The sequence below is a fragment of the Sus scrofa genome, chromosome 3, assembly GCF_000003025.6.
Source record: "Sus scrofa isolate TJ Tabasco breed Duroc chromosome 3, Sscrofa11.1, whole genome shotgun sequence".
NCBI lineage: Eukaryota > Metazoa > Chordata > Mammalia > Artiodactyla > Suidae > Sus > Sus scrofa.
Window position 1 is genome coordinate 94,011,529 of NC_010445.4, and position 25,588 is coordinate 94,037,116.

A 25,588-nucleotide genomic window follows, 5' to 3' on the forward strand; every position below is an offset into this window, starting at 1 on the left:
GTGTCGGCCAGAAGCCCAGACACTCACCTGTCCGGCTGTGTCATAGAGTCCCAGGAGGTACTGCTTGCCCCCTACGGTGACGCTGACTGCAAGGGCAGAAGTGGGGGCGGGGAGAGAAGCTCACAATTATCTAGGCTCGGGGCGGTTTCGTTCCCCACCCGGACCCTCCTCTCCCAACCCAGCTGGAGGCACGCGGGCGCGCCTCCGGGGATGCCACCCCTTTTCCCCTGTGCCCGGCTCACCGGGAAGTGGCCTGAGGCCGGGGTGCGATGTGGCGCCCCAGCTGCCCAATCTCTTTTCCCAAGTCCCATAGCCACGTTTCCCTCACCCTCCTCCCCCAGGGCTTTGGGAAGTAAGGAAGGCGGCCCTAGGAAGGTCAACGAGGTCGGCCCGGGGCACAGAGGGGGTTAGGAAGTACTGGGCGTAGGGACGCCGCACAGAGGTCGGGGGTGAGAAGAGGGGTGGATCGGGCAGGCGGGGGGCTGCCAGAGGGAAAGCCTGGGGGTGGGGCCCGGCGCCCCGCGGAGGGCGCGGCGGGGGAGGGGCGGGGAGCGCGCGCAGGGGAGGCGGCTAGGGGGCTCAGCCAAAGTTGCTCCAAAGTTCCCGGCCCGGGGAGCGGCCCCTTAGTCAGCACTTCCGAGGCTTACCTGCGTAGTGGTCGAAGACGGTGGGCACGTACTCCTCCGGGAAGGCGTCGTTGGCATAGCTCATGAGTAGGCAAGTCTTGCCCACCGCCCCGTCGCCGACCACCACGCACTTGAGCATCAGCGCGCCGGGCCCGTGAGCCATGCTGCGGCCGGCCGGCCTCCGGGCATGGTCCCCCCGGAGCCCCCGCCCCGGCCCCGGGCTCAGCCCCAGCCCGCCTGGGGGGTCCGCCGCCGCCGCCGCCGCCGCTCCGCGCAGCAGGGCCGCCCCCCCGGCCCCATGCAGCGGCTCCCCCTGCCCGAGGGGAAGGGGCGGCGGGCCCGGGGCGCTGCCGCCGCCTCGGTCGCTGCCCGGATCCCCGCCCGGGCCCCGGTCGCTGCGCCTGCCCGCTGCCCCCGCTGTTCGGCGCCCGCGCCCTCTCCCCGGCCCGGCCTCCCCAGGAGGATCCGCTGGATCATAAGACTGGCCGGCCCCCGGGGAGACGGCAACTTTGGGGAGGGCAGCGGAGGGGAGGGGCCAGGAGGCTCTCCCCGCCCCGCGCCGGCCCAGGCCCCCTCCAGGCTCGGCCCGAGAGGAGGGCGGGCCCAGGCGCCTCCCCCGATCGCGGGCCACCCGCCCGGCGCCCCCGCCCGCCCGCCCGCGGGCTCCGGCGCCCCACGCCCAGCCTGCAGCCGCTGCTCGGCCCTGCGGGCTCACCCTAGCTTGACTCCCCGCGAGGGCTGCAGGGAGGGGGCGAGGAGGAGGAGCCGAGGAAGAGCGAGCGGGAGGAAGGTGAGGCTGGGGGAGGGGGCTGGAGACCAGCACTCGGGAGGAGCCGAGGGCTCCTCGCGAAAGTGCCGGCAGCTCTCAGAAGCGTCCAAAGCCCCCGATGCTGGGAGAAGACGTGGAGGCCTCCTGGGGAACCACGAAGACTGCTACGATGACGCAACAGTCCTGCAAAATTATACATATACATTTAAATTCCACCCGGAAGGCAGGATCCAGCCTATCGGCCTCTAAGTGCACAACAGAACTAGAAATCGGGAAGGAAGAAAGGCCAAGAGAGTTAAAAAAAAAAAAATTTTTTTTTTTTTTTTTTTTTTTTTAAGGCGCGCGGAGTGATGGGGCAGGGGTGGTGGTCCATGAGCTGGAAAGTGGGGACTTCTGGTTTATTGTTTGGTTCCCCCCTCCCACCACCACCAGCCTATGCTGTTCGCAGCAGAGCTTGAATCATTTACTATGAATCTGGTGACTAAGGGAGTTACAGCATCTTGAACCACAGATGCATTCCCCCCCTCCCCCTGATCCGTCAGAAAAGGGAGACTCCGAGACTGTGGAGGCGGCAGGTGTACCTGTGCTCCCCCTACAGGCGACATTCTCTGAGGCCCCTTTATGGTCCCCGTGTCCCTCGAAGGTATTAGGTTGTGGTCCCTGAGGAGTGATACACTCTAGAGCTCTAAGATGTGGCTTATGATCCAAGCGACATCTCCTATCCTCCTGCCTGGGAGAAGCTTTATAACACCCGTCTGGCCAGGTCCCATTCACTGGCCAACAATGCTCCTTCTAACTTTAGGCCCTGGGGGAGAGGGGTGGGGGAAAGAGGATACCCCACACGTTGACACCACGCCCCCCCTTCCCTTCAAGTGCTGACTTGAGTTCAATCGATTCCTTTCATCTCTTCGCAGGATCAGAAAATGCTATTCTGAGAGGCACTGCCGAGGTCAGCTGGACCATCTCTTATATCTCCCTAAGATTGTAGGTAAGCGAATTGAGACACACAGAGGTGAAGTGGTTAGTTATCGCAAAGCCTCCTCCTTGAATTCTAGCATTCAAGGACTTGGAACACACCTTGGGAAATGCTCAGTTGTGTGCTCATGCCACACTTCCCAGGCCTCAACTCTCAACCCCAAATCCGATTTCCACTGTCCTGGAAGATTTCCTGGATTATTGAAAGTTCCTCGTGGGGTCCCACTGAAAGTCTCACCAGGCCCCTCCATTTGTGTCTGAGTGTGGGTATTTATATTGCCAAACGCTTTAGATTATGCAATGACTCTGGAAGATACTCTGTGTGTGCGGAATGACAAGTTAAGGAAGGCAGTTCAGTGCCTTGAAGTTGGATCTTGGTTCAAGGCCAGTCTCCAGTCACTGCCACTTCCTTCTAGAGGGGAAGAAAAGAGAACTTGACCCCTTTGCCACAGGATCACTTCTTCAGGCAGCATTTGCTGGAGCTAGAATTCTGAAAGGAAGGTCTATGAGGAGAGATGTAGGAGCTACTAGAGTGCACTCAGCCAGGAGAGGGCATTTGGTTCCAGCTCTGACACTAGTTAGCCGTGTGACTTTGATCGTGCCACTTTTTTTCTTGGGGCCTCAGCTTTCTTATCAAGAAATGTGAGCTCATCCATAAGGGTGAAATCAGGGCTCACCCTCGAGAACGCTAGGGCCTTACAGCATGTGTCCTGAGAGATCCTGGTAAAAGCTTTGGGCCAGGGAAATAGCAGTTGCTGGAGACATGGGGCAGGCCTTTACGAGGGATAACTAGGTCTGTCCCAGGACTGTAGAGGGGATGCTTCCTGAGGCTCCCCCTGTTCAGGACTCGAGGCTCCCAGTTCTTATGCTCCTTTTCAGAGGGATGGGCATTTGCCAGGAATCCAGGGAGCTGGAGGATCAGCTCCAGAACCTTGCAAAATGGAAGGGACTCCAGGTTCTTTGGAAAAAGCTCTGGGAATAACAGAGGACTCCAAGTGGGGAACTGATGTCAGATGAATCATGCAGTGGTGACTTCATTGGTGATGGTGACCTCATCTTTTTGGCCCATGGAAAAGCCAAAACTGACTGCCAGGAGTACTTCGAGCTCTGGGCTGATTCCACCAGTTGCATGTGAAGTAGGAGCGGGAGGGGAGAGTTATTCTGACGCCCAGCTCAGCCCACTGATGGGTTAGCTGGAAGGACCAAACAGATCTCAACAGATAATCACTCTATAATGTGATCAGTGTTGTGGAAGAGTATAGAGAGCAGTCTTCTTGGAAGTTCAGGGAGATGATTCCTACCTCGTTCTGAATGTACTGAGGAAGGATTTTTTTTTTTTATTGGAATATAGTTGACTTACAATGTTGGGTTAGTTTCAAGTGCACAGAAACGTGAATTGGTTATACATATATATCCATTTCTTTTCAGATTCTTTTCCTGTATAGATTATGACACAGTAATTGAGTAGATTTCCCTGTGCTGCACAGTAGGTCCTTGTTACTTATTGGTTTTAGATATAGTAGTGTGTTTATGGCAAGCTGAGGAAGGCTTTGCAGAAGGATGTCATTGGCCTGGAGTTTAAGAGGCCAATAGGAATAAGATAAGAATGCCTGGGAAAGCCTGACCTCCTCCCCACCCCCATCCCCAGGGGAAGAAGGAACAGCGCACAGCTTCTTGGGAGTGTTGAGCCTTGTAGGGTGGACAGAGTACAGGATTAGTAGTGTGGGGGAACTGGTTTGTATTTAATTGGGAACTCGGTAATGCCACCAGTCCTTGGACCTTTCAAAGCCATGTGAAGGGGCACACAGGGCACTACCTGGGCTGGGCACTCTGTGCACTGCACCAAGGCGAACGGAGAAATATGGCCCATGTGATACCCATAACACCATGACCCTGGCCCAAGGCTGTGTTCATTGGGAAAGGGGGCATGTTTTTCTTATCACAGATGCAACTTCTGCTCGTCACACCTGTGTCCTTAGGGCTACATCCACCCCTAAAAGAGCACCTCTTCCTACTCAGCACAAGACAAAGGCACTATCTCAGTAAACAGTGGCTCTGGGAGTGAGGAGGTGACGAAGGAAGGAAAGGAGAATTTGGAGAGTGTCTGCTGTATGCTGTGCCTGGGCACTGTCCTGAGTCTTTGATGCTCCTTCTGGGGGTCAGCCTAGTTCACCCCCCAAAGAACCATGCAAAATAAAATTTGTAGAAACTCTCTATTGGTTTGTCTGTCCAGAGAGCACCCTGTGCTTCTGCTACATGTTCTTTCTGATGTAATCTCTCTAATCATGTACTTCAGATGGAAGCTGCCTTCTTCTTACACATCCTGCCCCTGACCCCCAGGAATCATCCCTGGCTGGGCACCTGATCCCAGATGGCACAAAGAGAACCCTTCCTGAGTGGTTTGGATTTGGGATTCAAAACAAGAGTCACCTCTCTTTTACTAACCTAACTGGAAGATGTGAACCTGTAGGCTATGGGTAATTCATGTTTCATGATTCAGCCTTTGACAAAATAGCCAATCCAAGGAAATGGAGCAAAAATGCAGAGAGGAAAAAAAAAATGCAGAGAGAAGAGTTCCCATTGTGGAGGAAATGAATGTGACTAGTATCCATGAGGACTCAGGTTCGAGTCCTCGCTCAGTGGGTTAAGGGTCCAGCATAAGCAGCTTGGATCTGGCGTTGCTGTGGCTGTGGCCTACAAATTCGACCCCTAGCCTTGGAACCTCCATGTGCCTCAGGTGTGGCCCTAAAAAGACCAAAAAAAAAAAAAAAAAAAAAAAGCAGAGAGAAGCATAAAAGGAGAGATAACCTCCCTGCCCACCCCACTGGAAAAGGCAGAGAAGACAGGATATTTGTGAGTTCCTGCTCCTGATTATCCCTGAGGCCCTGTTGCACTACTGTTCTTTATTTGGTCACTTGAGTTAATAAGCACCCCCCTCCCTTTTCGCCTAGTGACTATGGGTTGGTTTTCCATCACTGGTACTCAAAGGAATCCTGACTGTGGTAGTATTATCACTATAGCTGAGAGAGGTGATGTGCAGAGAAATTCAGAAATTTGCCCGATAGCTGGTAAGTGCCAGAGCTACCCTTCAGAATGATCTATCTTCAGAGCTCATGCTATTTCCCACAAGAAGGAAGTATCAAAAGTTTTTCAGTAGGAAAATAACAAGTTTAGAGCTGTCTTTTGAGAAGATTCCCCTGGGAGTGATGCAGAACATGGCTTTAGAGAGGACGGGAGTGAAGGTGGGGAAAGTGAAGAAGAGAGAGGTCACGACAATCTGAAGCAGCCATGGCAGTGAAAATGAAGAGGAGGCTGTGGGGAGCAGGGAATCTTTTTTTTTTTTTTTTTTTCCTCTTTGTAGGGCCGCGCTTGCGGCGTATGAATGTTCCCAGTCTAGGGATGGAGTAAGAGCTGCAGCTGCCAGCCTACACCACAGGCACAGCAACTCCCGATCTGAGCCATGTCTACAACTTATGCTGCAACTCATGGCAACACTGGATCCTTAACTCACTGAGCCAGGCCACGGATCGAACCTGCGTCCTCATGGATCCTAGTTGGGTTCGTTTCTGCTGAGCCACAGTGGGACCTCTGAGCAGGGATATTTGGATGACTGAATCCACAAGGCTTGATAATCTAGCATGGGGAAGGGCTGGGATAACTCTGAGGCTTCTTCACTATGATTCCATTGACGTATTCCCCCTCTCTTTTCCTTTTTATTTTATTTTATTTTATTTGCTTTTTTAGGGCCACACCCACGACATATGGAAGCTCCCAGGCTAGGTCCTACACCACAGCCACAGCAACACAGGATCTGAGCCACGACTGTGACCTACACCACAGCTCACGGCAACGCCAGATCCTTAACCCACTGATCGAGGCCAGGGATCGAACCTGCAACGTCATGGTTCCTGGTCAGATTTGTTTCCACTGCGCCACAATGGAAACTCCTCTTCTCATTTTTAATCTCCTGTTTTGATCCTCTCTACTTCTTTGGGCTTCCTCCTCACTTTTAAAAACATTTCCATCTCCTCTTGGTGCCTAACCATGTGACCAACTGCTTAAATCAAGCTGATTGTAGAACTCCACAAGGACAGTAGGTTTTTAAAATGTATTCATTTTTTGCCATTTTCTTTGTGTCCCCTCACATCTCCCCCAGAAATGGAGAATGGATTCCAATTGATCATTTGGTGTCATAATGCTTTGAGTTGTAAGTTATAGGAAAGTCAACCCAAACTGGCTTCAACAGCAAAGGCAGTATATAGACTTCTTTGATTGAAACCTCCAGAAGTAGCTCAAGCTTCAGGCATGGCTTGATCAAAACTCTGGTTCTATTTCTTCAGCATTTCTTTCAGTTTTTCTCTTCTCTTTATATCATCTTCCTATTAGGTTCCTTTTTTCTTGAAAGCAAAACGGTTGTACCAGGTCCAGGCATTACCACCCATACACCACGCTGCCCAGGAGGAGAGAAAGCTTCTTTTGATTCACTCATTGTACAAAAGTCTTGGATGTGCTCTGGTCAGATCAGCTGAATTTATCCCTAAATCAGTCATGCTGGCCAGAAGAATGTCAGATGCTTATTGCCTTAGGCCTGGCCTGCTGCCCATCCCTGAAACCATCATTGTGAAAAGGGTCTGGGACTATGCTGATGGGCCCACCCAAGGCCAGGGTTTTACTCCCACTCAGATTCCATGGTTCCTGCACAGTGGGTGGCAGGCACGGGAATGTTTGTGGGGGAGGCAACCAGCAATATCTCTTACATCTGGCTTATTGCCCACCAGTCAAGAGTTCCTGGGCCTCCCCAAGCTCTACTAGAAATAAAGAACTTCAGGAAAAGCAGATTTCAAGGGAAGAAAGAGATGAGAAGGATCCAAGTCAAATCTATGGTTTGTTTCAAATTTCAGTCCGTTGGTTTGGTCATGAATCCAGGCTTGGTCTGAATCCCTAATTCTTGGCCAATAGTAGGTACCCTTCAGACTTCCTTCTTAGAGTTATTGACAAGGAGGTCAAGTGGTTATCATCCTTTTGCCTGGTACACTCTGCTCTTCCTCTATGCTTCTTACCTCTGTACATACCCAGTATCTTCAGACTGCAGCCTCTTCACTCCCCAGGGCTCTCCTGTCTCTCAGATGCCACCTGGCCACCTTCATAGCATCATGCCCTGTATCACTCCTATTTCTCTTTTCCTTCCTGCCACTAAAACCTTCCATCTGCATCCTTTTCTCTTAGGGCTCAAATGTACTGTACAATGCACAGGTTTGTTTGTTTGTTTTAGCCAAGATGTGAATGGCTTAAGCACTGCAGCAATTTCTTAAAGGTCAGAGGTTCCTCAGGATCAGAATGATAAATAAAGTCAATAAATCTGGCTCACTTGTTTTTCACTTCCAGTTTTATTTCTAGAATGCCTCTAGATCTCGTTTTCTAGTTCATTATGTACCAGAAACTCAGAAGTACGCCCCAGCCTCTGAGAATTTTGCCTCAAGCATCTTAATGATGTTTTTCCATCTTCATTTCTAACTCTCTCCTGCTGCAACCTGAGGTCAGGAGACCAGTTATTATAACTGATGGCATTGCCACCCTTTGCTGAATCACAGAAAAGGACACCACCTCAGAGGTTTCTGGGGTGGAATATTCATATGATCTGGGAGTGACCTCCTCCTAAAAGCTCCAAAGGAGGCTAGCTCACAGATCTCTCTTCCAGAAATGAAATTAATGATTTTATTCCAGCCTTCAGTCATAAGAGCACCAGAAAACCACCTAAGATTCGTTTATGACTGTTCTTCCATTCTGGATGGTTTGGTCACTGAGTATCATAGGCACACTTTCAATCTGGGGACTCTTCCACTTTCCAAGTCTTAGTGGGAAGAAAAAAATCTTCTCCTATGGAAGCTGAAAGTTATAGACTCTTGCTTTTCTTGTCCGACTCAATAGCTAGAGTGACGAAAAGCTAAACACAGGGCACATACTCTCTCTGGAGGTTGCAGCCTTAGCGTGGGGTACACATTCAGTACTAAACTGAGGAAGTGGCCCATAAGGGTGGGTGGGTGGTGGTGGTTGTGGTGTAATTGAGTTCCTGGTGCAGAAGTGACTGCTGTACACACTGTTTGTCTAGAGTTTGGTGGCAGCAATGATACCAGAAGTGGTTTTCTCATCAGACCACGTCCCAAGGCATGTGTTGGGCATGGTTCCTGTAAAGACAGTCTTGAGCAGCTTCTCTAGCCTGTCCCTGATCCTGTGAGCTATGCATGATCCTTGATAGTTCCTTTTCTGTTCAGTTAGCCACTGACAGCTTCTGTTCCTTGCAACTCCACCTCCTGAGAAGAGGTTGGAGGGATGGATCGCTATTCTAAATGTGCTTCACACAGAAAAAGCAGAGATTCCCTCTTCTACCATATCCAAGTATTGGTACTAGACCCATCTCTGTTTTAGTCCTTTCAAGCTGCTGTAACAAAATGCCACACACTGGGTAGCTTATAAACAATGAAGAGATTCAGCTTTCATCGTTCTGGGGGCTGGAAGTTTGGAATTAGTGTACCAGGATGGTTGGGAGGGGGCCCTCTTCTGGGTTGCAGACTTTTTGTTGTGTCTTCACCTGGTGGAAGGGGCAGAGGGGCTCTGTCAGGCCTCTTTTATAAGGGAACTAATCCCACTCGTTAGGACTCTGCCCTCATGACCTAATCACCTCCCAAAGTCCCCTACTAAGACCATCATACTGGGCATTAGGTTCCAATGTATAAATTGGGGTCGGGGGGAAACATTAAACCTATATACTTTCCTAATGTAAGCAATTCAAAAATCACACAAAGTATATGAAGCCTCCGATTTTTTTTTTTTTCTATTTTTTGGCCCCACCCTCGGCATGCGGAAGTTCCCAGCCCAGGGATTGAGCCCACACCACAGCAGTGACAACGCCTGATCCTTAACCTACTGCACCACAAGAGAAGTCCTAAACACCTGTTTTTAGAAACTGAACGTAGCATAGGCTCTAATTCCTGAAAGAAAGGAACAAATGAGGCAAGCCCAACTTCCTGTTAGAAATATTCTCTGAATTGCCGCACAGTGAGGGAAACCCTGGCTGACCCCATAGTGGTCTTGCTGAGTTGAGGAGGTAGCTGGGGCGAGGGTTGAGGAGGCTTTTCAAGGCAAAGTGCCAGAGGGGAGGGAGTATGGGAGTTTAAAAAAGTCTCCAGCACCATCCTCTTGAGTCTGTGGCTGATATTAAGTTGCATATGCATAGAGTGAAATTCCAACAGTGTTTTGCAAAGAACTGCCAGGGAACTTGAGCTCACTGGTTCCCAGGGCTCTCACACACGACTGCGGGATGTTTGAGTTTCAACCAGCCAGTGGCAGGAGAACTTGTTGAATTTCCAGAGAATTCAGTAGAAATTCAAGAAGGGTTATGTATTAGTAGAAGGGCTAAATTAGCTCTAGAGTAAAAGAAACTCTAGACCCTCAAGCCTCATATAGAACAAGTTTATCCACTCTTATAATAACTGCTAGCCAAAACAAATTTCATCGTGTTTTTAAAGGACAGCAACAAAATATAAACTTTCAACAACATAAAACTCAGAATGTTAAGAATTACTAGATATCAGAATTCCCGTCGTGGCGCAGCAGAAACAAATCCCAACTAGGAACCATGAGGTTGGGGGTTCGATCCCTGGCCTCCCTCAGTGGGTTAAGGATCTGGTGTTACTGTGAGCTGTGGTGTAGGTCGCAGACGTGGCTTGGATCTGGTGAGGATGTGGCTGTGGCTGTGGCCTGCAACTGTAACTCTGATTAGGCCTGGGAACCTCCCTGTGCCGCAGCTGTGGCCCTAAAAAGCAAAATTAATTAATTAATTAATTAATTAAATTTAAAAAGGGGTTGCAAATATACCCAAGGATTTAGAGGAAAATGTGAACATGGGAAGGAAGGAAGGAAATGGAAGATATAAAAAAGGAACCAAATTGAACTTTAGAAGTTAAGAATATGATACCTGAAATGAAAAATTCACTGACTGAACTTAACAGCCAAGTGAACCTTGTAGAAGAAAATAGCTGTGACACTGAAGACACAGCAATAGAAACGCTACAAACTAAAGCACAGAGAGAATAAGACTAATAGAATAAAACAAAACAAGAAACATAGTAGCTGTATCCTAAACTATGCATTCCTGAGACCTTCCATTAAAGATGGGAATTTCCAGCAGTTGCCATTAGAGCAGGGCTCACCTTCAGCCCCTTTGCCACAATGGGGCCAAATAGGTTGTAAAAATGCTGAAGTAATTGTATGTTGTTGGTAAATGCTCCCATACCCTGAACCCACCCCACCCCCAGCATGCCCCAGTCAGCCCAGGACTCTTCCTGGCTCCCTCTGACCTCCTGAATCAACATCAACCCCCCCACCCCCAGCAGCAGAAAGCCTTCAAGACCTTGTTGGAATAGAGGCAGGACCCCTCTGGTTGATTAGTTGTTAATTATATTGAGTGTCACCCCGGAGGGGGGTAGGTTAGGATTGTGAGAGCCTTGCCTGGGACTTCAGGTCACCTCTCAGAGTAGAATAGCCTCAACCAGAAGACTCTGGGCAAATGTATTTAAATAACTTATGTTTGATTCCAATTGAGCTATGTTCCAGGAATGTGGGCAGGACAGGAGGAGGGGTCCCCCTGAGGCAGCCACTGCAGCACCTCTTCCCATCTTCACATTCCTCTCTCCTTCTTCTGAAAGAGGGTCGCAGATCCCCGAGGTTGTAGCAGACTCTAGGGGAGAGTCTTTCCTCACCACCCATCCATTCGTCTATGGGTCCAACAAATAATTATTAAGCTACTTCTGTAAGTACTGGCCTCTGGGTAAAGGGCTAAGATGAGTGCACAAGGGTCAGAAATAGGATGTTTCCCAACACGGTTATTGTGTAAGTCCCTATGCATGGTGGGGGAATGGAGTTGAATGCACACGCTCTCTTCTTTGCACACCAGAAACCAGAAACCCCTGTGTCACGGGTTGAGTTCTGTCTCTCAGCAGAGGGGAGCCCAGTTGGGACCTATCACAGTGAGAGTTAAGTCAATACTAAAGGAGCGTTTGGCATCTGAATGCATCCCCTGAGCTGGGGACAGGTAGCACCCGTGCTCCTGGAGTTCCCCAGCAAACAGAGCATCTCTCCTCTCTGGGGGCCATCCCTGACCACGATCACAGGCTAGGGGCATGGCCAGCCAGCTCCTTATGAAGGGCCATGTCCCCTGTGCTCCATGCCGACCTCCAACCCACCCTCTGCTTCCAGGCAGCTTTCTGGGGCTCTAACTATTGGTCACTACCTACCTCCCCACAAGCAGCTTGAGGAGCACAGTTCTAGGAGGGACAGCATGACGGGCGAGGTGTTTTGTGGATGATGACATGGGACATTGACCTAGCACTTTACAAAACTTCCTCACCCCTCCTGTCATTTGGCTTTCACCAAATTCCCTTTAACACTCTTTTTGTACACAGATGAGCCTTTGTGTCTTTATCCAAATGGAAGTCAGGCAGATTTTGAGCCTTCATCTTGATCATCCAGCCTGTAAGTGAATGATATCAGGACCAAAACCCCTACCTCTGCTGCTCCCTCCGACTCACTTCTCACAACACCAAGCTGTGGCCCATGGGGGACATCTGAGGCTGAGAGAGGACCCCAGCCCTCAGTTATCATCCCGTGATGTCCTGTGACTACCCAGCCCACAGGGCACCCTCAGTAAACATTAACCATATAAGCTGCTTGTACATCACACAGCCAGAATCTCAGACCACCCACCCCCATCTCCACCTTTGCAAAAGGCCTGTTTTGGGGGGTGAATACTTTGGTAAATGGATTGAGGGGGACCTTCCAAGGGTCTGCTTGAGTAAGGATTGTTGCTTAACTGCTTTTCACAGCTCAGAGCAATGCTGGATCCTTAACCCACTGAGCAAGGTGAGGGATCAAACCCACGTCCTCATGGATACTAGTCGGGTTGTTTACTGCTGAGCCACAACAGAAACTCTGAGGTCAGTGTTTTTTCAACATTTTGTACCACAAATACATTTTCACTGTGAACCAGTTTACATACATACATATATGTAAATACGTACATACATGTAAATCATATACCTAACAAAAGTTTGACAAGGCAATATGTACCCTTTTAACCTGTTATGGACTCTGGGTTTTCTGTTCCATTTGGTTTCACACCCCTCACTTTGAAAAACCCCACTATAGAGCTCTGTTTGTTGGGTGGCCTCCTGGCTGGTAGCTGGCATCGAGTGCTCAGGACCACACAATGATAAAAACCCCTACCACTAAACAATAAGGACAACCTGATTTTAAAAGTGGGCAAAGGGCCTGAATGGACGTTTCTCCGAAGAAAACATGCAAGTGACCAAAAGGGTATGAAAAGATGTTCCACCTCACTAATCACTAGGAAAATGCAAAACAAAACTACAGTAATATCAAAACTGTCTCACACCCACTGGGCAGGCAGAAAATAACACCCAGAAAATAACAAATATTGGTGAGGATGCAGAGAAATTGGAACCCTTGTTGCCTTGCTGTTGGGATTATAAAATGGTACAGCCATTGGAAGAAGCGATGGCAAGTTCCTCAAAAAAATAAATAAATAAACCGCATTGCCATATGATCTAGCAATTTCACTTCTAGGTGTCTCCTCGAAAGAATTGAAAGCGGGAACCTGAACAGATCTTTGTACACCCACAGTCATTGCAACGTTATTCACAGTAGCCAAAAGTGTCCACTGATGGCTGAACAAATATGATGTAGACACACAATAGAATGCTCTTCAGCCTTACAGAGGAAGTGAATTCTGCTTGTGGATGAACCTTGAAGACATTATGCTAAGTGAAATAAGTCAATCACAGAGGACACATATGAAATGATCCCACTTCTATGAAGTTCCTGGAAAAGTCAAATTCATAGAAACATGAAGTAGCGTGGTGATTGCCAGAGGCTGGTGGGGGTGGGCGTGGGGTGGGGACCAGGAAAGAAGGAATGGGCGGTTAATGTTTAATGGCTACAGAGTCCTAGAGAGGGATGGTGGCATCTATGGCACAGCAATGGGAATGTGTTTAATGCCACTGATGAACATGACTTAGGCGTTAAAATGACACAAATTTATCTTAAGTATATTTTACCACCATAAAACAAATAAGATAAATGGATTTTACTTTTAAAATGGGTTTTCTGGCTTCTCTAAAATAGCAGATCTTAGGTCCTCAAGTCCCCATTCCTAAGGCAGCAGAGGCCTGGGTTCTTTAGGCAGGGATAAAATGGAAGGGCTTTATTTGGGAGGAGGGGAAAGAGACCACCACTGAAAATCTTTCGTTAATGCAACTTTGTGGCAACTTGCTCTTAAGGAGAACTTGATTCCTTGGAAGTAACCTTCCTGCAGATGTTTGAAAAGGAGAAATTAAGTTGCGAATTTTTCATGCAAATGATTTGGGGAGAAATGTTTCTGACCCTGCCTGGTTCTCCCCTTTATTATCATCTTCCTGGCTCCTGTGGGCATCAGCTTTCTCCAGGCCGGAGCAAAGCCTGCTTTGCCACTGGGAGTTCCTCGATTAAAACCGTATGTGGCCCATTAGTCATCAGCAGTTGAAACAGAGATAGAGCTTTGTGGATACTTCGGCTTTCCTCTCTGGGTGTCTCCTTTTACTTCCAGACTAACTGAACTCTCTGGCGGTTGCTTGCTCTCCCTGCCGCCTGCTCTGGAGGGAGCGGGGTGCATCATACTTTTCCCCACATCTCCACGCTCAGCTGAGCTGCTCGGCCGTGTGGGTGGCGCTGCAGCAGGTGCTGCCAGGGCCAGACCCTGAGTCATCAAACCTGCAGACTCTTTTACATCATCTCCTCCCATCCCAAACCTCTGTTCTCATGTTCTTGCCCGAGCCCTCATCCATGCAGCTTCAACCTGGTCATTGCGTATAGCCAGACTCTCCTGCCTCCACCACCACCAGGCTAATCTTTCTCAACCCAGGTTTGGCCCAGTTACATTCCTGCTCAGAAGAAGCCTTTGATGGGTCTCCTTAGCCTAATGCCCCAGCTCTCAGTCTGACATTTCAAACCTTCCCCATTCAAACTCCAGCTCCTTTTCTTAAAAAAATTTTTTTTAATTTTTTTCCATGGTACAGCATGGGAACCTAGTTACACATACATATATATATAATTTTTCCTCCCATTGTCATGCTGTGAAGTAAGTATCTAGACATAGTTCTCAGTGCTATACAGCAGGATCTCATTGTAAATCCATTCCAAGAGCAATAGTTTGCATCCGTTAACCCCAAGCTCCCGATCCTTCCCACTCCCTTTCCCTCCCCCAGGTCAACCACAAGTCTATTCTCCAAGTACATGATTTTCTTTTCTGTGGAAAAGTTCATTTGTGCTGTATATTAGATACCAAATATGAGGGCTATCATGTGGTATTTGTCTTTCTCTTTCTGACTTACTTCACTCAGGATGAAAGTCTCTAGTTCTATCCATGTTGCTGCCAATGGCATTATGTCGTTCTTTTTTATGGCTAAGTAGTATTCCATTGTGTATATGTACCACATCTTCCTAATCCAATCGTCTGTTGATGGACATTTGGGTTGTTTCCCCAGCCCTCTTTCTAGACATCGCCCACTCCCGCTGCCACTGCAGGCCAAACCAATCCATTGTCTGCACTCAGACGTCCTACACATGGCCACTGTGCTCTGCCTGCAGCACTCTCCCTGTCTAGACAATCTCACTCTCCTCCTGCTTCTCAGAATTGTCCACCCTTGAAGGAATTCCCATTGTGGCTTAGAGGTTAACGAACCTGACTAGCATCCATGAGGACATGGGTTTGATCTCTGGCCTCGCTCAGTGGGTTAAGGATCCAGCGTTGCTGTGAGCTGAGCTGTGGTGTAGGTCGCAGATTCGACTTGGATCCCGTGTTGCTGTGGCTGTGGTGTAGTCTGGCAGCTACAGCTTCGATTCAACCCCTAGCCTGGGAACCTCCATATGCCAAGGGTGTGGCCCTAAAAAGACAAAAAGACAAAAAAAAAGAAAGAAAGAAAGAAATTGCCAACCCTTCTACGCCCATCTGTACTTCTCCCTCCTGGGTTGACTCCTTGCCCAGAGGACTGTTCCTTCAGCCAAAGCCTGCAGCCACTCAGCCAGTGTCCTCTCCTGGCTCTTATCCCATCCTGTGTTGGGTGCCAGGTACCTTTCCATGTATCTGAATCAAGGTCCTCTCTGGGAACCCTAAGGCATTTCTTCAAGTTGGTGTCTATAACGACTCGATCAATCTTGCCTATTTGGATAAATCCTCCTTAATGAATCCTACCAACTTGCTACCTTTTCCAGGTGACCTGCCCCCAGTGAAAGCATCTGTGGTTACTAATGAATGGTGTGTCTCAAACCACCACTACATGGTTTGCCTGACTGCAGAGCAATTCATTAAAGAGCCACGGTGAGCTTGGTAGGGCGTCTTAGGGATTGGATTCCTTCATTCATGTAGGTTTCTTGAAACCAACACTAACACTTGTGATTGCTCATAGACCACACTCTAGTGTGATTACCTGTTTACCTGTTGGTCTCCCCTGTGGCATCGTGGGCCTGGGAGGCAGGGCTGCTGTCCCTTATTCTCTATCTCCAGTGCCCACACAGTGGCTGGCGCATAGTAGATATGCAGCAAATATTTGTCGAAAGACATAAAAGGGGATGCCCCCTTCCCACATATTGAGGATTTAAAATCCCCGAAAGGAGTCATTAGTCTTCTAAATCTCCTCCACCCCACTTCCTGGTCCCTGCGAGTTGTCCCATCCCCATCTCCCTCTGGAAAGCCCCATGCTTTCCTCACTCTGCAATCTCTACGTGTCTGGAGGCGAAAGTTTGGTGCTGCTTCTCTTCTGGCGAGGGGTAGGGAGCCCATACCCAGACACGTCTGCCCTCAGACTTACTTACAAATCCCAGCTGGAAGGAAGAACAGTTGCTTCAAGGTCTGGGCAGGGCTCCAGGCTGACAGACACATCTTGTCCACCAAGCACTCCAGCCTCCCCCTCTTCCCTCTCATGGTGATGGGGATCCCCCGGGTGCACGCTGGCTCACACAGGCAAGGGCCAGGGAAGAGGGATTTCCAATGTCACACTTCCTCTAAAGACCTCTCCTATGCCCACGAATACAAAAATGAGAAGTTTTGAAACATCTCCCTCCCCAAGTCATGAGGAGGGGTTTCTGGGGATGCTGGCAGGGTCCTGTTGCTTAACCTGGTGCTGGTTACAGGATGTTTGCCTCCTAATAATTCATGAAACCACACACGTTTTCTGAATGTGTGTTGTATTTCACAATCAAAAAGAAAAAAGTACCCCTTCCCCTCCCCCCAGCCCCAAACCCTTAATCCAATCAGTTCTTGTTTAACCAGTGCCTATCTGCATCCAATCCCAGCTGGAGAAGGAGATTCTTGTCCTCAAGGAATTTCCTTACGGAAGCGAGGAACTGGAGCATCAAAAGATTCTGAATCCAGCTCTGAGTTATATCTGGAAAATAGGCTATGCTGTCATTATTTTGAGGATGAGCCCAGAGGTCAAGGAGGTGGTGGGACTGGAAGGCAGCTGAAGATGTGAATGGGATTTGGGTAAGCAGAGAGGAGCAGAGGAAGGCATTGTAGCTCAGAGGACTGTATGCGCAAGAGCTTTTGGTGGTGCTGAGCCTGATGTGTTTGGGGGGGGCAATGAAGAGACCCTGGTACTGAAGAGTTTATGGGAGTAAGACTGTCTTGGAGAGATTTAGATGCAGCCCCCAGCTCCAAACAAAGGCAAGGTGGATGCCACTCAGAGGACAAGCCTGCCTTGTTGGAATGGAGGGTCCCTGCACCTTCGTGCAAGAGCAGACGTGTGTTTCACATTTCTTTGCTTTGTTGTTTTGCTCAAGCCACAGGCTCCTGTGGACTCATAATCCCCATCCCAGACAGACTGGAAGTTATATCTGCCAGACACATTACATGGGCACCCGCGTGCCTGCAGAGAGAGACACTTGCTCAATCCCTGACTTTCAGCCCTGCCCCACCCTGCAGCTGCCTTCAAGTCCCAGCACTGATAAACTGCTTAGATGTGGGAGTGACAGAGGAGGCATGAGAACTCAGGACTGCAGATTTGGGGACTGCGACAGGCTGTGGGATGACTTCACCCCACCCACTGACAGGCTGTGAGATGACTCCACCCCACCCCCAGCCCAAGAGCCCTGGGACTCTGGGACTTCACCCACCATCATCAGGGATGTGTCTGGCCACCTGAGACCATGGGTGAATATGCCATCAAGTGCTGGGGGGGGGGGGTCCCAAAACTCCATGCAGGGTTACTGGGTTTAACACAAAGGAGCAAGACTAGGATGTATTTCTGGTTACTTTAGGGAGTGGAAATCAAATCAATCATAAGGACCCTTCACACAAAGAGTGACTGTGATGAGGCTTAAAGGGGAGAAGAGCTAGTAATGATAATAGCAGGAGTACGAGTGATGCTGATGATGATAACTACTGAGCATGAAGATTAATTATGTGCTTAGCATTGTGCTAAACATTCACTTCTTTTAGTTAAGTCTCCCAATAACCCTATGATGTGGACGCTATTATTTCCCTGATACAGATGAAGAAACTGAGGCTTCAAGGCACAAGCTGCTTTCCCAAAGTCATACAAAAGTTCAGAACACTGACCTGAATTGCAGCAATCTTACTCCTGAGCCCATACTGTGGAAGCTGGCGATGCCCCCTTAAGCCTTGTCTGGGCTTGGAGAGGATGTCCAAGCCGAGAGTGTGCCAGCCCCTGCGGCGGGTGTGGCACTCTTAAAGGCCATCTGACAAATTTTGCTTGCTCTGATTTCTCATTAAACAGCCTTTGCTTCCCCTGTGACACTATAGGGAAAGAGGGCCATGCCCTGCCAACATGACAGCTGTATTTTTCATTAGTAAATTAATAAACTGGCTGCCTGGGTTCATGCACACATGTATTCGTTCCTGATGGCTGGGTTAAGGTGACCCTACCCCAGAGCCGAAACCCACCATGTGCCAACTTAATTGAGATTCTGGGCATGCAAGGGTAGCCCCCAGTAAGGCCTCTATGCCAAGGAAATTCCTCTTGTCCTCTCTTGGCTGCCTTGGCCTGCCTTCCCCAGTGATAGCCTGGCTCTTTGGATTCGAGCTGCCTGGTCCGACTATGAGGGTCGTCTGCAGAGAGAAGGAAGCAACAGTGCCAGGTTCCAGTGCACATTCCAAGTTCCACATTCCGTGTGCAGACTCCTGGCGCCAGAGAAAGGCTGGCCTCTGGCAGGGGACTGGTAAGGCTTTTTCTGGTGCGTGTTTTCCTCTACACACTTAACCTGGGGCTCCCTGGTTCTCCCTCGCTCTCTGCTTTCATTGACAATGGGTCCCAAAGCTGGAACGTTACCCAGACGGCGCTTTAAAAAGTTTTCTTTAATGAGCTTGTCTTATTTAGGAGCAGAGAATGTTTGGTCTGTTTACAGAAGTGCAGTTTAAGAAAAATTACATCCTGGGTTTTTTGGGGGCCTAGCGGGTTAAGGTTCCGGCGTTGTCACTGCAGTGGCTCGGGTCAATGCTGAAATGTGGATTCTACCCCTGGCCCAGGAGCGTCTGTGTACAAAAAAAAAAAAAAAAAGAAAGGAAGAAAGAAAGAAAAATTGCATGCAAAAATAATGGGGAATGTTGAGGCTGAATCATTTTCTTTTTAACTTGCAATGACAGTTTGTAAGGTGGAACACAAAGTCTTGGTCTTTGTTACAAACACTGGGTTGTTTTTCCAGCAAGCTTGGTGAGTGGTGTATCTTTCTGGAAGAGCATTCTATCTTTTATTTTTTTTAATTGTAAAAAAATAACATGAAATTATCCTCCTAACAAATTTTTAAGTGTCCAGTACAGTTTTAATTATATGCCCAGTGTTGTACAGCAGACCTCCAGAACTTTTTCATCTTGTATGATCAACATTCTCTACCTGTTAAAGAGTAACTTCCTAATCTCCTCTTCTTAGCCCCTGGAAACCATCTTTCTACTTTCTGCTTCTATAAATTTGACTACTTCAGATACCTCATTTCATTGTAGTCATGCAGTATTTGTCCTGTGACTGCTTATTTCACTTAGGATACTAATGTCCTCAAGGTTCATCCATGATATAGCGTAGGACAGGATTTCCTTGTTATGTATATTATAATATTTTCTTTATCCATTTAATCATCAGTAGACACTCAGATTGTTTCTACCTCTTGGCTATTGTGAATAAAGCTCCAATGCACATGGGAATGCAAAAATCTCTTTGAGATCCTGTTTCCCGTTCTTTTGGACAAATATCCAGAAGTGGATTTGTTGGATCCTATGGTGGTCTTTAATCCATTTTTAGTTCATTTCTGTGTGTGATGCGAGATAAGGGTCCAATTTCATTCTTTTTCATGTGGATTTTTAGTTTTTCTAGTACCATTTGTTGGAGAAACTATCCTTTTCCCATTGTGTAGTCTTGGCACCCTTGTGAAATTCATTTTACTGTATTTGTCTGGGTTTATTTCTACGTTCTCTATTCTGTTATATAGGTTATCTATCTGCCAGTACCACACTGTTTTGATTACTGTAGGTTTGTAATATATTTTGAGAGTAGGAGTGTGAGGTCTCCAGTTTTATTCTTTTTCAAGATTGTTTTGGCTATTCAGGGTCCTTTGTGATTCCATTTGAATTTTATAATTCTTTTTCCTATTTCTTTAAAAAAATGCTATTGGGACTTTGATGGGGATAGCACTGAAATTGTACATCACTTTGAGCAGTATGAACAGTACTAAGTCTTCTAATCCATGAACATGGAATGTCTTTCCATTTATTTGTGTCTTTAAATTCTTTCAGCAGTGATTTACAGTTTTTAATATTCAAGTATTTAGCTTCCTTGGTTAAATTTATTCCTAGAATTTTGTCCTTTTTGATGGTATTGTAAGTGGGATTGTTTTCTTAATTTTCTTTTTAGATGATCATTTTTAGTGTATAGAAACACAACTGATTTTTGTATGTTGATTTTGTATCTTTCTTTCCAATTTTGATGTCTTTTATGTCTTTCTCTTATCTAATTGCTGTCACCGGGACTTCCAATAGTATGTTGAATAAAAGTGGCAAGAGTGGGCATCCTTGCCTGACTCCTGTTTGCAGTGAAAAAGCTTTCAGTTTTTCACTTTTGAGTATGATGTTAGCTATGGGCTTTTCATATTTATAATGAGGTAATTTCCTTCTATTCCTAGTTTTTTGAGTATTTTTGCCATGAAAAGGGGTATTTAATTTTGTCAAATGCTTTGTATGCAACTATTGAGATGATCAAGTGACTTTATCCTTCATTCTGTTAATATGGTGAATCACATTGATTGATTTATGGATGTTGAGCCATCCTTGCATCCCAGGGATAAATCCCACTTAGTCATTGTGTTTGATTCTTGAATTCATTTTGATAGTATTTTGTTGAGGATTTTTGCATCTTTCCATTCTCTTAGCTTGCTGTCTTAGTACTGACCCATTGCTGACTAGAAATATCCTGGAGATCTATCCTAATTGTCTTGTTATTATTTGATGCCAAAAAAAGGTGGGGAATGTAGTAGAGGCATGGAACTCTAGGAACCCAGGTTCAAGCCTCTGTTATTCTAGGGTATGACCTTTGACCCTAGGGTGGCTTTCCCTCTCTGTGTCTCAGTTTCCTCATCTGTGAAACGAGTTGCGATTAGATGGTCTCCTTGACCTTCCCTTTGGACTCTGCCTCTCTCCCTCCCTCATACACTCCACAGCTCAGAAAGTGGAACTCTGGAGTCAATCCTGAAACTCTGCCCTGTGTCAAAGCAACCAGAGGGTCCACCAGTTTTTCCTCCACCTCTGTTTTCAGGAGTAGCCATGGCCCTGAGTGATGTTGATGTGCAGAAGCAGATTAAGCACATGATGGCTTTCATTGAGCAGGAAGCCAATGAGAAGGCAGAAGAAATAGATGCCAAGGCTGAGGAAGAGTTCAACATTGAGAAAGGACGCCTTGTGCAAACCCAACGACTGAAGATTATGGAGTATTATGAGAAGAAAGAGAAGCAGATAGAGCAGCAGAAGAAAATCCAGATGTCTACCATGAGGAATCAGGCAAGGTTGAAAGTCCTGAGAGCCCGAAATGATCTCATCTCAGAGTTGCTGAATGATGCAAAGCTAAGTCTCAGCAGGATTGTGGCAGACCAGGAAGTCTACCAGGCACTGCTGGATAAATTAGTGCTCCAGGGTCTGCTTAGACTGCTGGAGCCTGTGGTGATCATACGCTGCAGGCCACAGGACCTCTTCCTGGTAAAGGCTGCAGTGCAAAAAGCCATCCCTCAATATACGACGATCTCCCACAAACATGTAGAAGTTCAAGTTGACCAAGAGGTGCAACTGGCTACAGATGCAGCTGGGGGTGTGGAGGTCTACAGTGGTGATCAGCGAATAAAGGTTTCCAACACTCTGGAAAGTCGACTAGATCTCCTATTCCAGCAAAAGATGCCAGAAATACGAAAGGCCTTGTTTGGAGCCAATGCCAACAGAAAGTATTTTGTATAAGCCTCTGGAAAGTGAGGCTCATGTGGAACTTCTAAGCCATAAAAGCATAAGTTTTTAAAGAAAAGGAAACTAGTAATATCTCTTTCTCTTTTTTGTTCTGGTATTAGTCTATCTTCATGAAATATCCTTTGACGAGCTAGTGGCATTACACTTTGGAATAAAACCTGACCTAATGCTTAGAAATGCAATTCCAGTTTATCTATACACACCACAGCTTCTGGTCAGTTCTGTAGTCTGGGTTGAGGGGAGTAGAACCATCTGCTCTTTAGTTTGTCCTCCAGTTGAGATGTGAATGGTATTCATGACCTATGGGTCTGAGTGTTCTAAATTTCTTTAATATGTATGTGAAGTGTGTTTTACTCCTTTTGTTTCAGCTTCTTATGTTATTAAATAACTTACGTTATTTAGTAAGGTTCAGAGCTCTTCTTCATGTGTGTGGGGCCAACTTCATGGGCATATGATGAGTGCAATCACACAGAACTCCAAGCTCACAAGAGCCCAGTGCTTAAGTTCTAATGTTCTATAGCCATGGCCTTGAACGTCTTAATTTTATCTTTGCATGTGTGCTTTGTAAGTGAAGCCTGATGAGACTTTGGAGTGTGTGCCAGGGGGAGCATGTGCATGGGTCTTGGGTCACATGTGGTGCCAACTCCCAAAGCCTACCCAGCTCCTTGGGATGGGCTCTTGGCCACCCACTTTCTAGCTCCCTGGTGCCCCAAGACTGAGCCTTTTCTTCCTTCACCCAGTGAACACTGCTATTCTCTGACCGTGGTGAGGGCCTGGTATGGATACAGGTGTGTCTTAGGCTTGGCATAATGGTGGCCATCTCTACCCCAGGTTGTCAGCTCCATGGCATATTTAGCAGGTGACTTAGTATGGGTGGTCTCTGGAATACTGAGATACTGAGCACATCTTGGTGTGGAGGTTTAAAGACCCCAGGGTTCTCCTGTCTGCTGTGGGTTGGGTCAGCCAGACTACTGGAGTGGGAGCTGCCTGGCTTGATTTCCCTGATCCCAGCCTGGGCACAGCCCATAGATCTGGGGGCTGGTGGGAAGAAGGGCCCAGCAGTTGTCAAGGTTACTGGGCCTGAGTCTCAGAATGGGAGCTTTGGGAGCTGATGAGGATCTGCACTTGCCCGGTAAAATATTCTGTGCCCACTGGAGTTCTCCATTAGACCCCTTGTACCTGGAGGGACTTGGGCTCATCTCCTGCGGCCAGCTTGATACATCTTCAGGAAGAAGCCAAGAAATACAGCCATTTTGGTGATTCTCCATATGAGCACTGCACAATATGAAGAGAAATGATAAAATTCATGCCAATGGTTTTAGATTGTAATTTTTGTTTACTTAGACATTAAATAGCAAGTAAATACCACAACAAGCCAAAAGGGAGACTGCAGAAGAAAGGAAAATGCTTTATAAGTATTTTAGTGCCTTTGACTATACTTTTGAACAGAGGATTCTATGATTTCACTTTACATTGGGTCCCTTAAATTATGTAATTGGTTCTGTGTGTATGGTGATTTAAAGTCTAATTTATGCCTGAGGGTATTTTATGTATTAAAATTAAAGCTTTTAGAAGTAAAGTCACCCCCCTTCCCCCATACAAGGAACTCTGCCAAGGCAAAGGTTGGCTTGTGTGGTCAGGACTGTATAAGGAACAGAAATCCCTTGAAAGTCAAACACAGGGCAGGGGCAGTTAGGTTTTTAGCAAACAGAAGCTTGGACAGGACTCTGTCATGGTCTCAGAGGATGGCTGGAACCTGGCATCAGTAAGCTGTCTGAAGGCCCCTAGATAGCTACTTCATTTTTCTCTTTTTTTAAGGGATGGCTTTTCCTACTGTCCTGTTTCAATGGTTGAATTTGTGTGCCCCACATGCTTTATGTCCCAGAGTTTAGATGTTGCAGTTCCAGGAACAAATTTGCTTTTCTTGGAGTCAATTCCTCTTTTCTGAGAAGGAATCCATTTGGCCCAGCTCAGGTCAACTGGACCTGTAGTCCAGGTGGTGTCTGGGGACAGTTCTAAGAGAAAAAAGCGTGTTTGTCAACAGGACAGTCTCTTCAAAGGATGTCTTCTATGTGGGCCCTGTTGCAAATTCAGTCACTCATGGAAGACTCATTGCTGGCAATGAGCTAGGCACTGTGCTAGCTGCTGGGCTGCAAAGAATACCATCTTGTCCTGTCCTTTCACTAGTCATAGACACAGTAAACATGATAATCTGGTGAGGATACAATGCAGAAGTGCCAGCCTAGTGCTGTATAAAAAGTACTGTAGAAATAGCTGTAGCAGGTAGAGCCCACGGAAGGCTTCTGGGTTGCTGGCAGTTGAGCTGGGGGAGGAACTTTGGGCAGGGGCGGGGGTGGGCAGGAAGAACATATGCAAAGGCCCTGAGGTGCAAAGAAGCAAGTTGTATTAGAGGACCAATGTGATAGGGCCTGAAGGGTGAGGGCAAGTGTCATGGATGAGGCTGGGGAGATGGACGGAGCCTGATCACTTGGTGCTGTGTGCCCTGCTTAGGAATTAGACGAATTCTGGTGGCAGCAGTAGAGGGTTCATTGAAGAACTTTAAATACAAGGGGGGGCCATGAGAACTGGACTTTTAAAAGATTATTCTAGTGCCACTGTATGTGGAAGACACACTGGAAGGAGGGAGAGATGAAGGCATGAGCCCGGGCAAGGGGAACCATTTATTAGCCCAGGTGAGAGATGGCAAATAATCTACCCAGCTCTTTGGTGAGGTAGGTCAAATACACAGGCTGCAAAAGATTAACATCAGTGACCTGTGTCCTATCTATTCCCATCTACCCTCCTTCCACCACAATAAATCCTTGTCCAGGGCATGAGGCTGTCCACCACAGTTTCACACCCTCTTACAAGTCCCCCCTGGACACCCCCTCAGAGCTCTCCCTCTTCTCTCCCAGCCATCCTTCCACGACCTACCAAGCATCCCCTTCCCAGCTGTCTGAGCCCCCCGCCACCACCCCTTCTAGGAACTCAAACCCCACTTCAAGCTGTACAACCCAGGAGGTCATACAAGAGCATCTGATCCCCCTGGCCGACCCCGGCTCCGGCGCTCTGCGCTGGCCTCCATCTATGGGGGGGGTGGTGCCCATGATATCCATCCATGTCCCCCAGTTTGACAGCTCATCTCTTCCCCAAAATAGTCTTAATGAAAGGTTTTGTGGGAAGTTGAGGAGAACTTTACATAGTACCTGTGGGGCGAAATCTCCCCTCATCCCACTTAAACATCTCTCTGTCTTCCCAAACTTGTCTCTCTTCCAGAGTTGCCCAGTTCTCTCTCTCCCCAGCCTCCTCCTCCTCGGCCTTTTTTTTTTTTTTTTTTTTTTGTCTTTTTGCTATTTCTTGGGCCGCTCCCTCGGCATATGGAGGTTCCCAGGCTAGGGGTCGAATTGGAGCTATAGCCACCTGCCTACGCCAGAGCCACAGCAACGCAGGATCCGAGCCGCGTCTGCAACCCACACCACAACTCACGGCATGCCGGATCGTTAACCCACTGAGCAAGGGCAGGGACCGAACCGGCAACCTCATGGTTCCTAGTCGGATTCGTTAACCACTGCGCCACGACGGGAACTCCCCTCCTCAGCCTTTTAACCCATGGGTTCCATTCTCCACCCTCATCATGTCTCCTCAGCAAAACAAAAC

The 25,588-nt window shown here is 47.8% G+C and overlaps 2 protein-coding genes across 11 annotated transcripts in view; one reads left to right on the top strand and one right to left on the bottom strand.

Annotated features, from left to right (window-relative positions):
* Nucleotides 1-1,132, bottom strand: part of RHOQ (ras homolog family member Q) — a 42,116-nt gene extending 40,984 nt beyond the window's left edge. Inside the window, exons 1-2 of one of the 3 annotated variants that reach the window (XM_005662574.3) lie at nt 648-1,132; nt 28-86 (exon numbers count right to left, since the gene is read on the bottom strand). In XM_005662574.3, coding sequence (XP_005662631.1) covers nt 28-86; nt 648-789 — 201 coding nt within the window. In that variant the 5' untranslated portion in view covers nt 790-1,132. The remainder of the gene's footprint in view (nt 1-27; nt 87-647) is intronic. The other 2 variants (XM_005662575.3, XM_021087559.1) reach the window with 2 other exon arrangements.
* Nucleotides 724-25,588, top strand: part of ATP6V1E2 (ATPase H+ transporting V1 subunit E2) — a 66,224-nt gene continuing 41,359 nt past the window's right edge. For 4 of the 8 annotated variants that reach the window (XR_002342728.1, XR_002342727.1, XR_002342726.1 and 1 more), the window contains exons 1-2: nt 724-1,416; nt 2,310-2,383. Coding sequence is in view for 2 of the 8 variants with exons in the window: in XM_005662578.3 (XP_005662635.3) it covers nt 18,441-18,657; nt 21,237-21,925 (906 nt within the window). In the remaining 6 variants the exon portion in view is untranslated. Of the gene's footprint in view, nt 1,417-2,309; nt 2,384-11,831; nt 14,564-15,348; nt 18,658-21,236; nt 25,244-25,588 lie in introns of those variants that run through there. The other 4 variants (XR_002342730.1, XR_002342729.1, XM_013996175.2 and 1 more) reach the window with 4 other exon arrangements.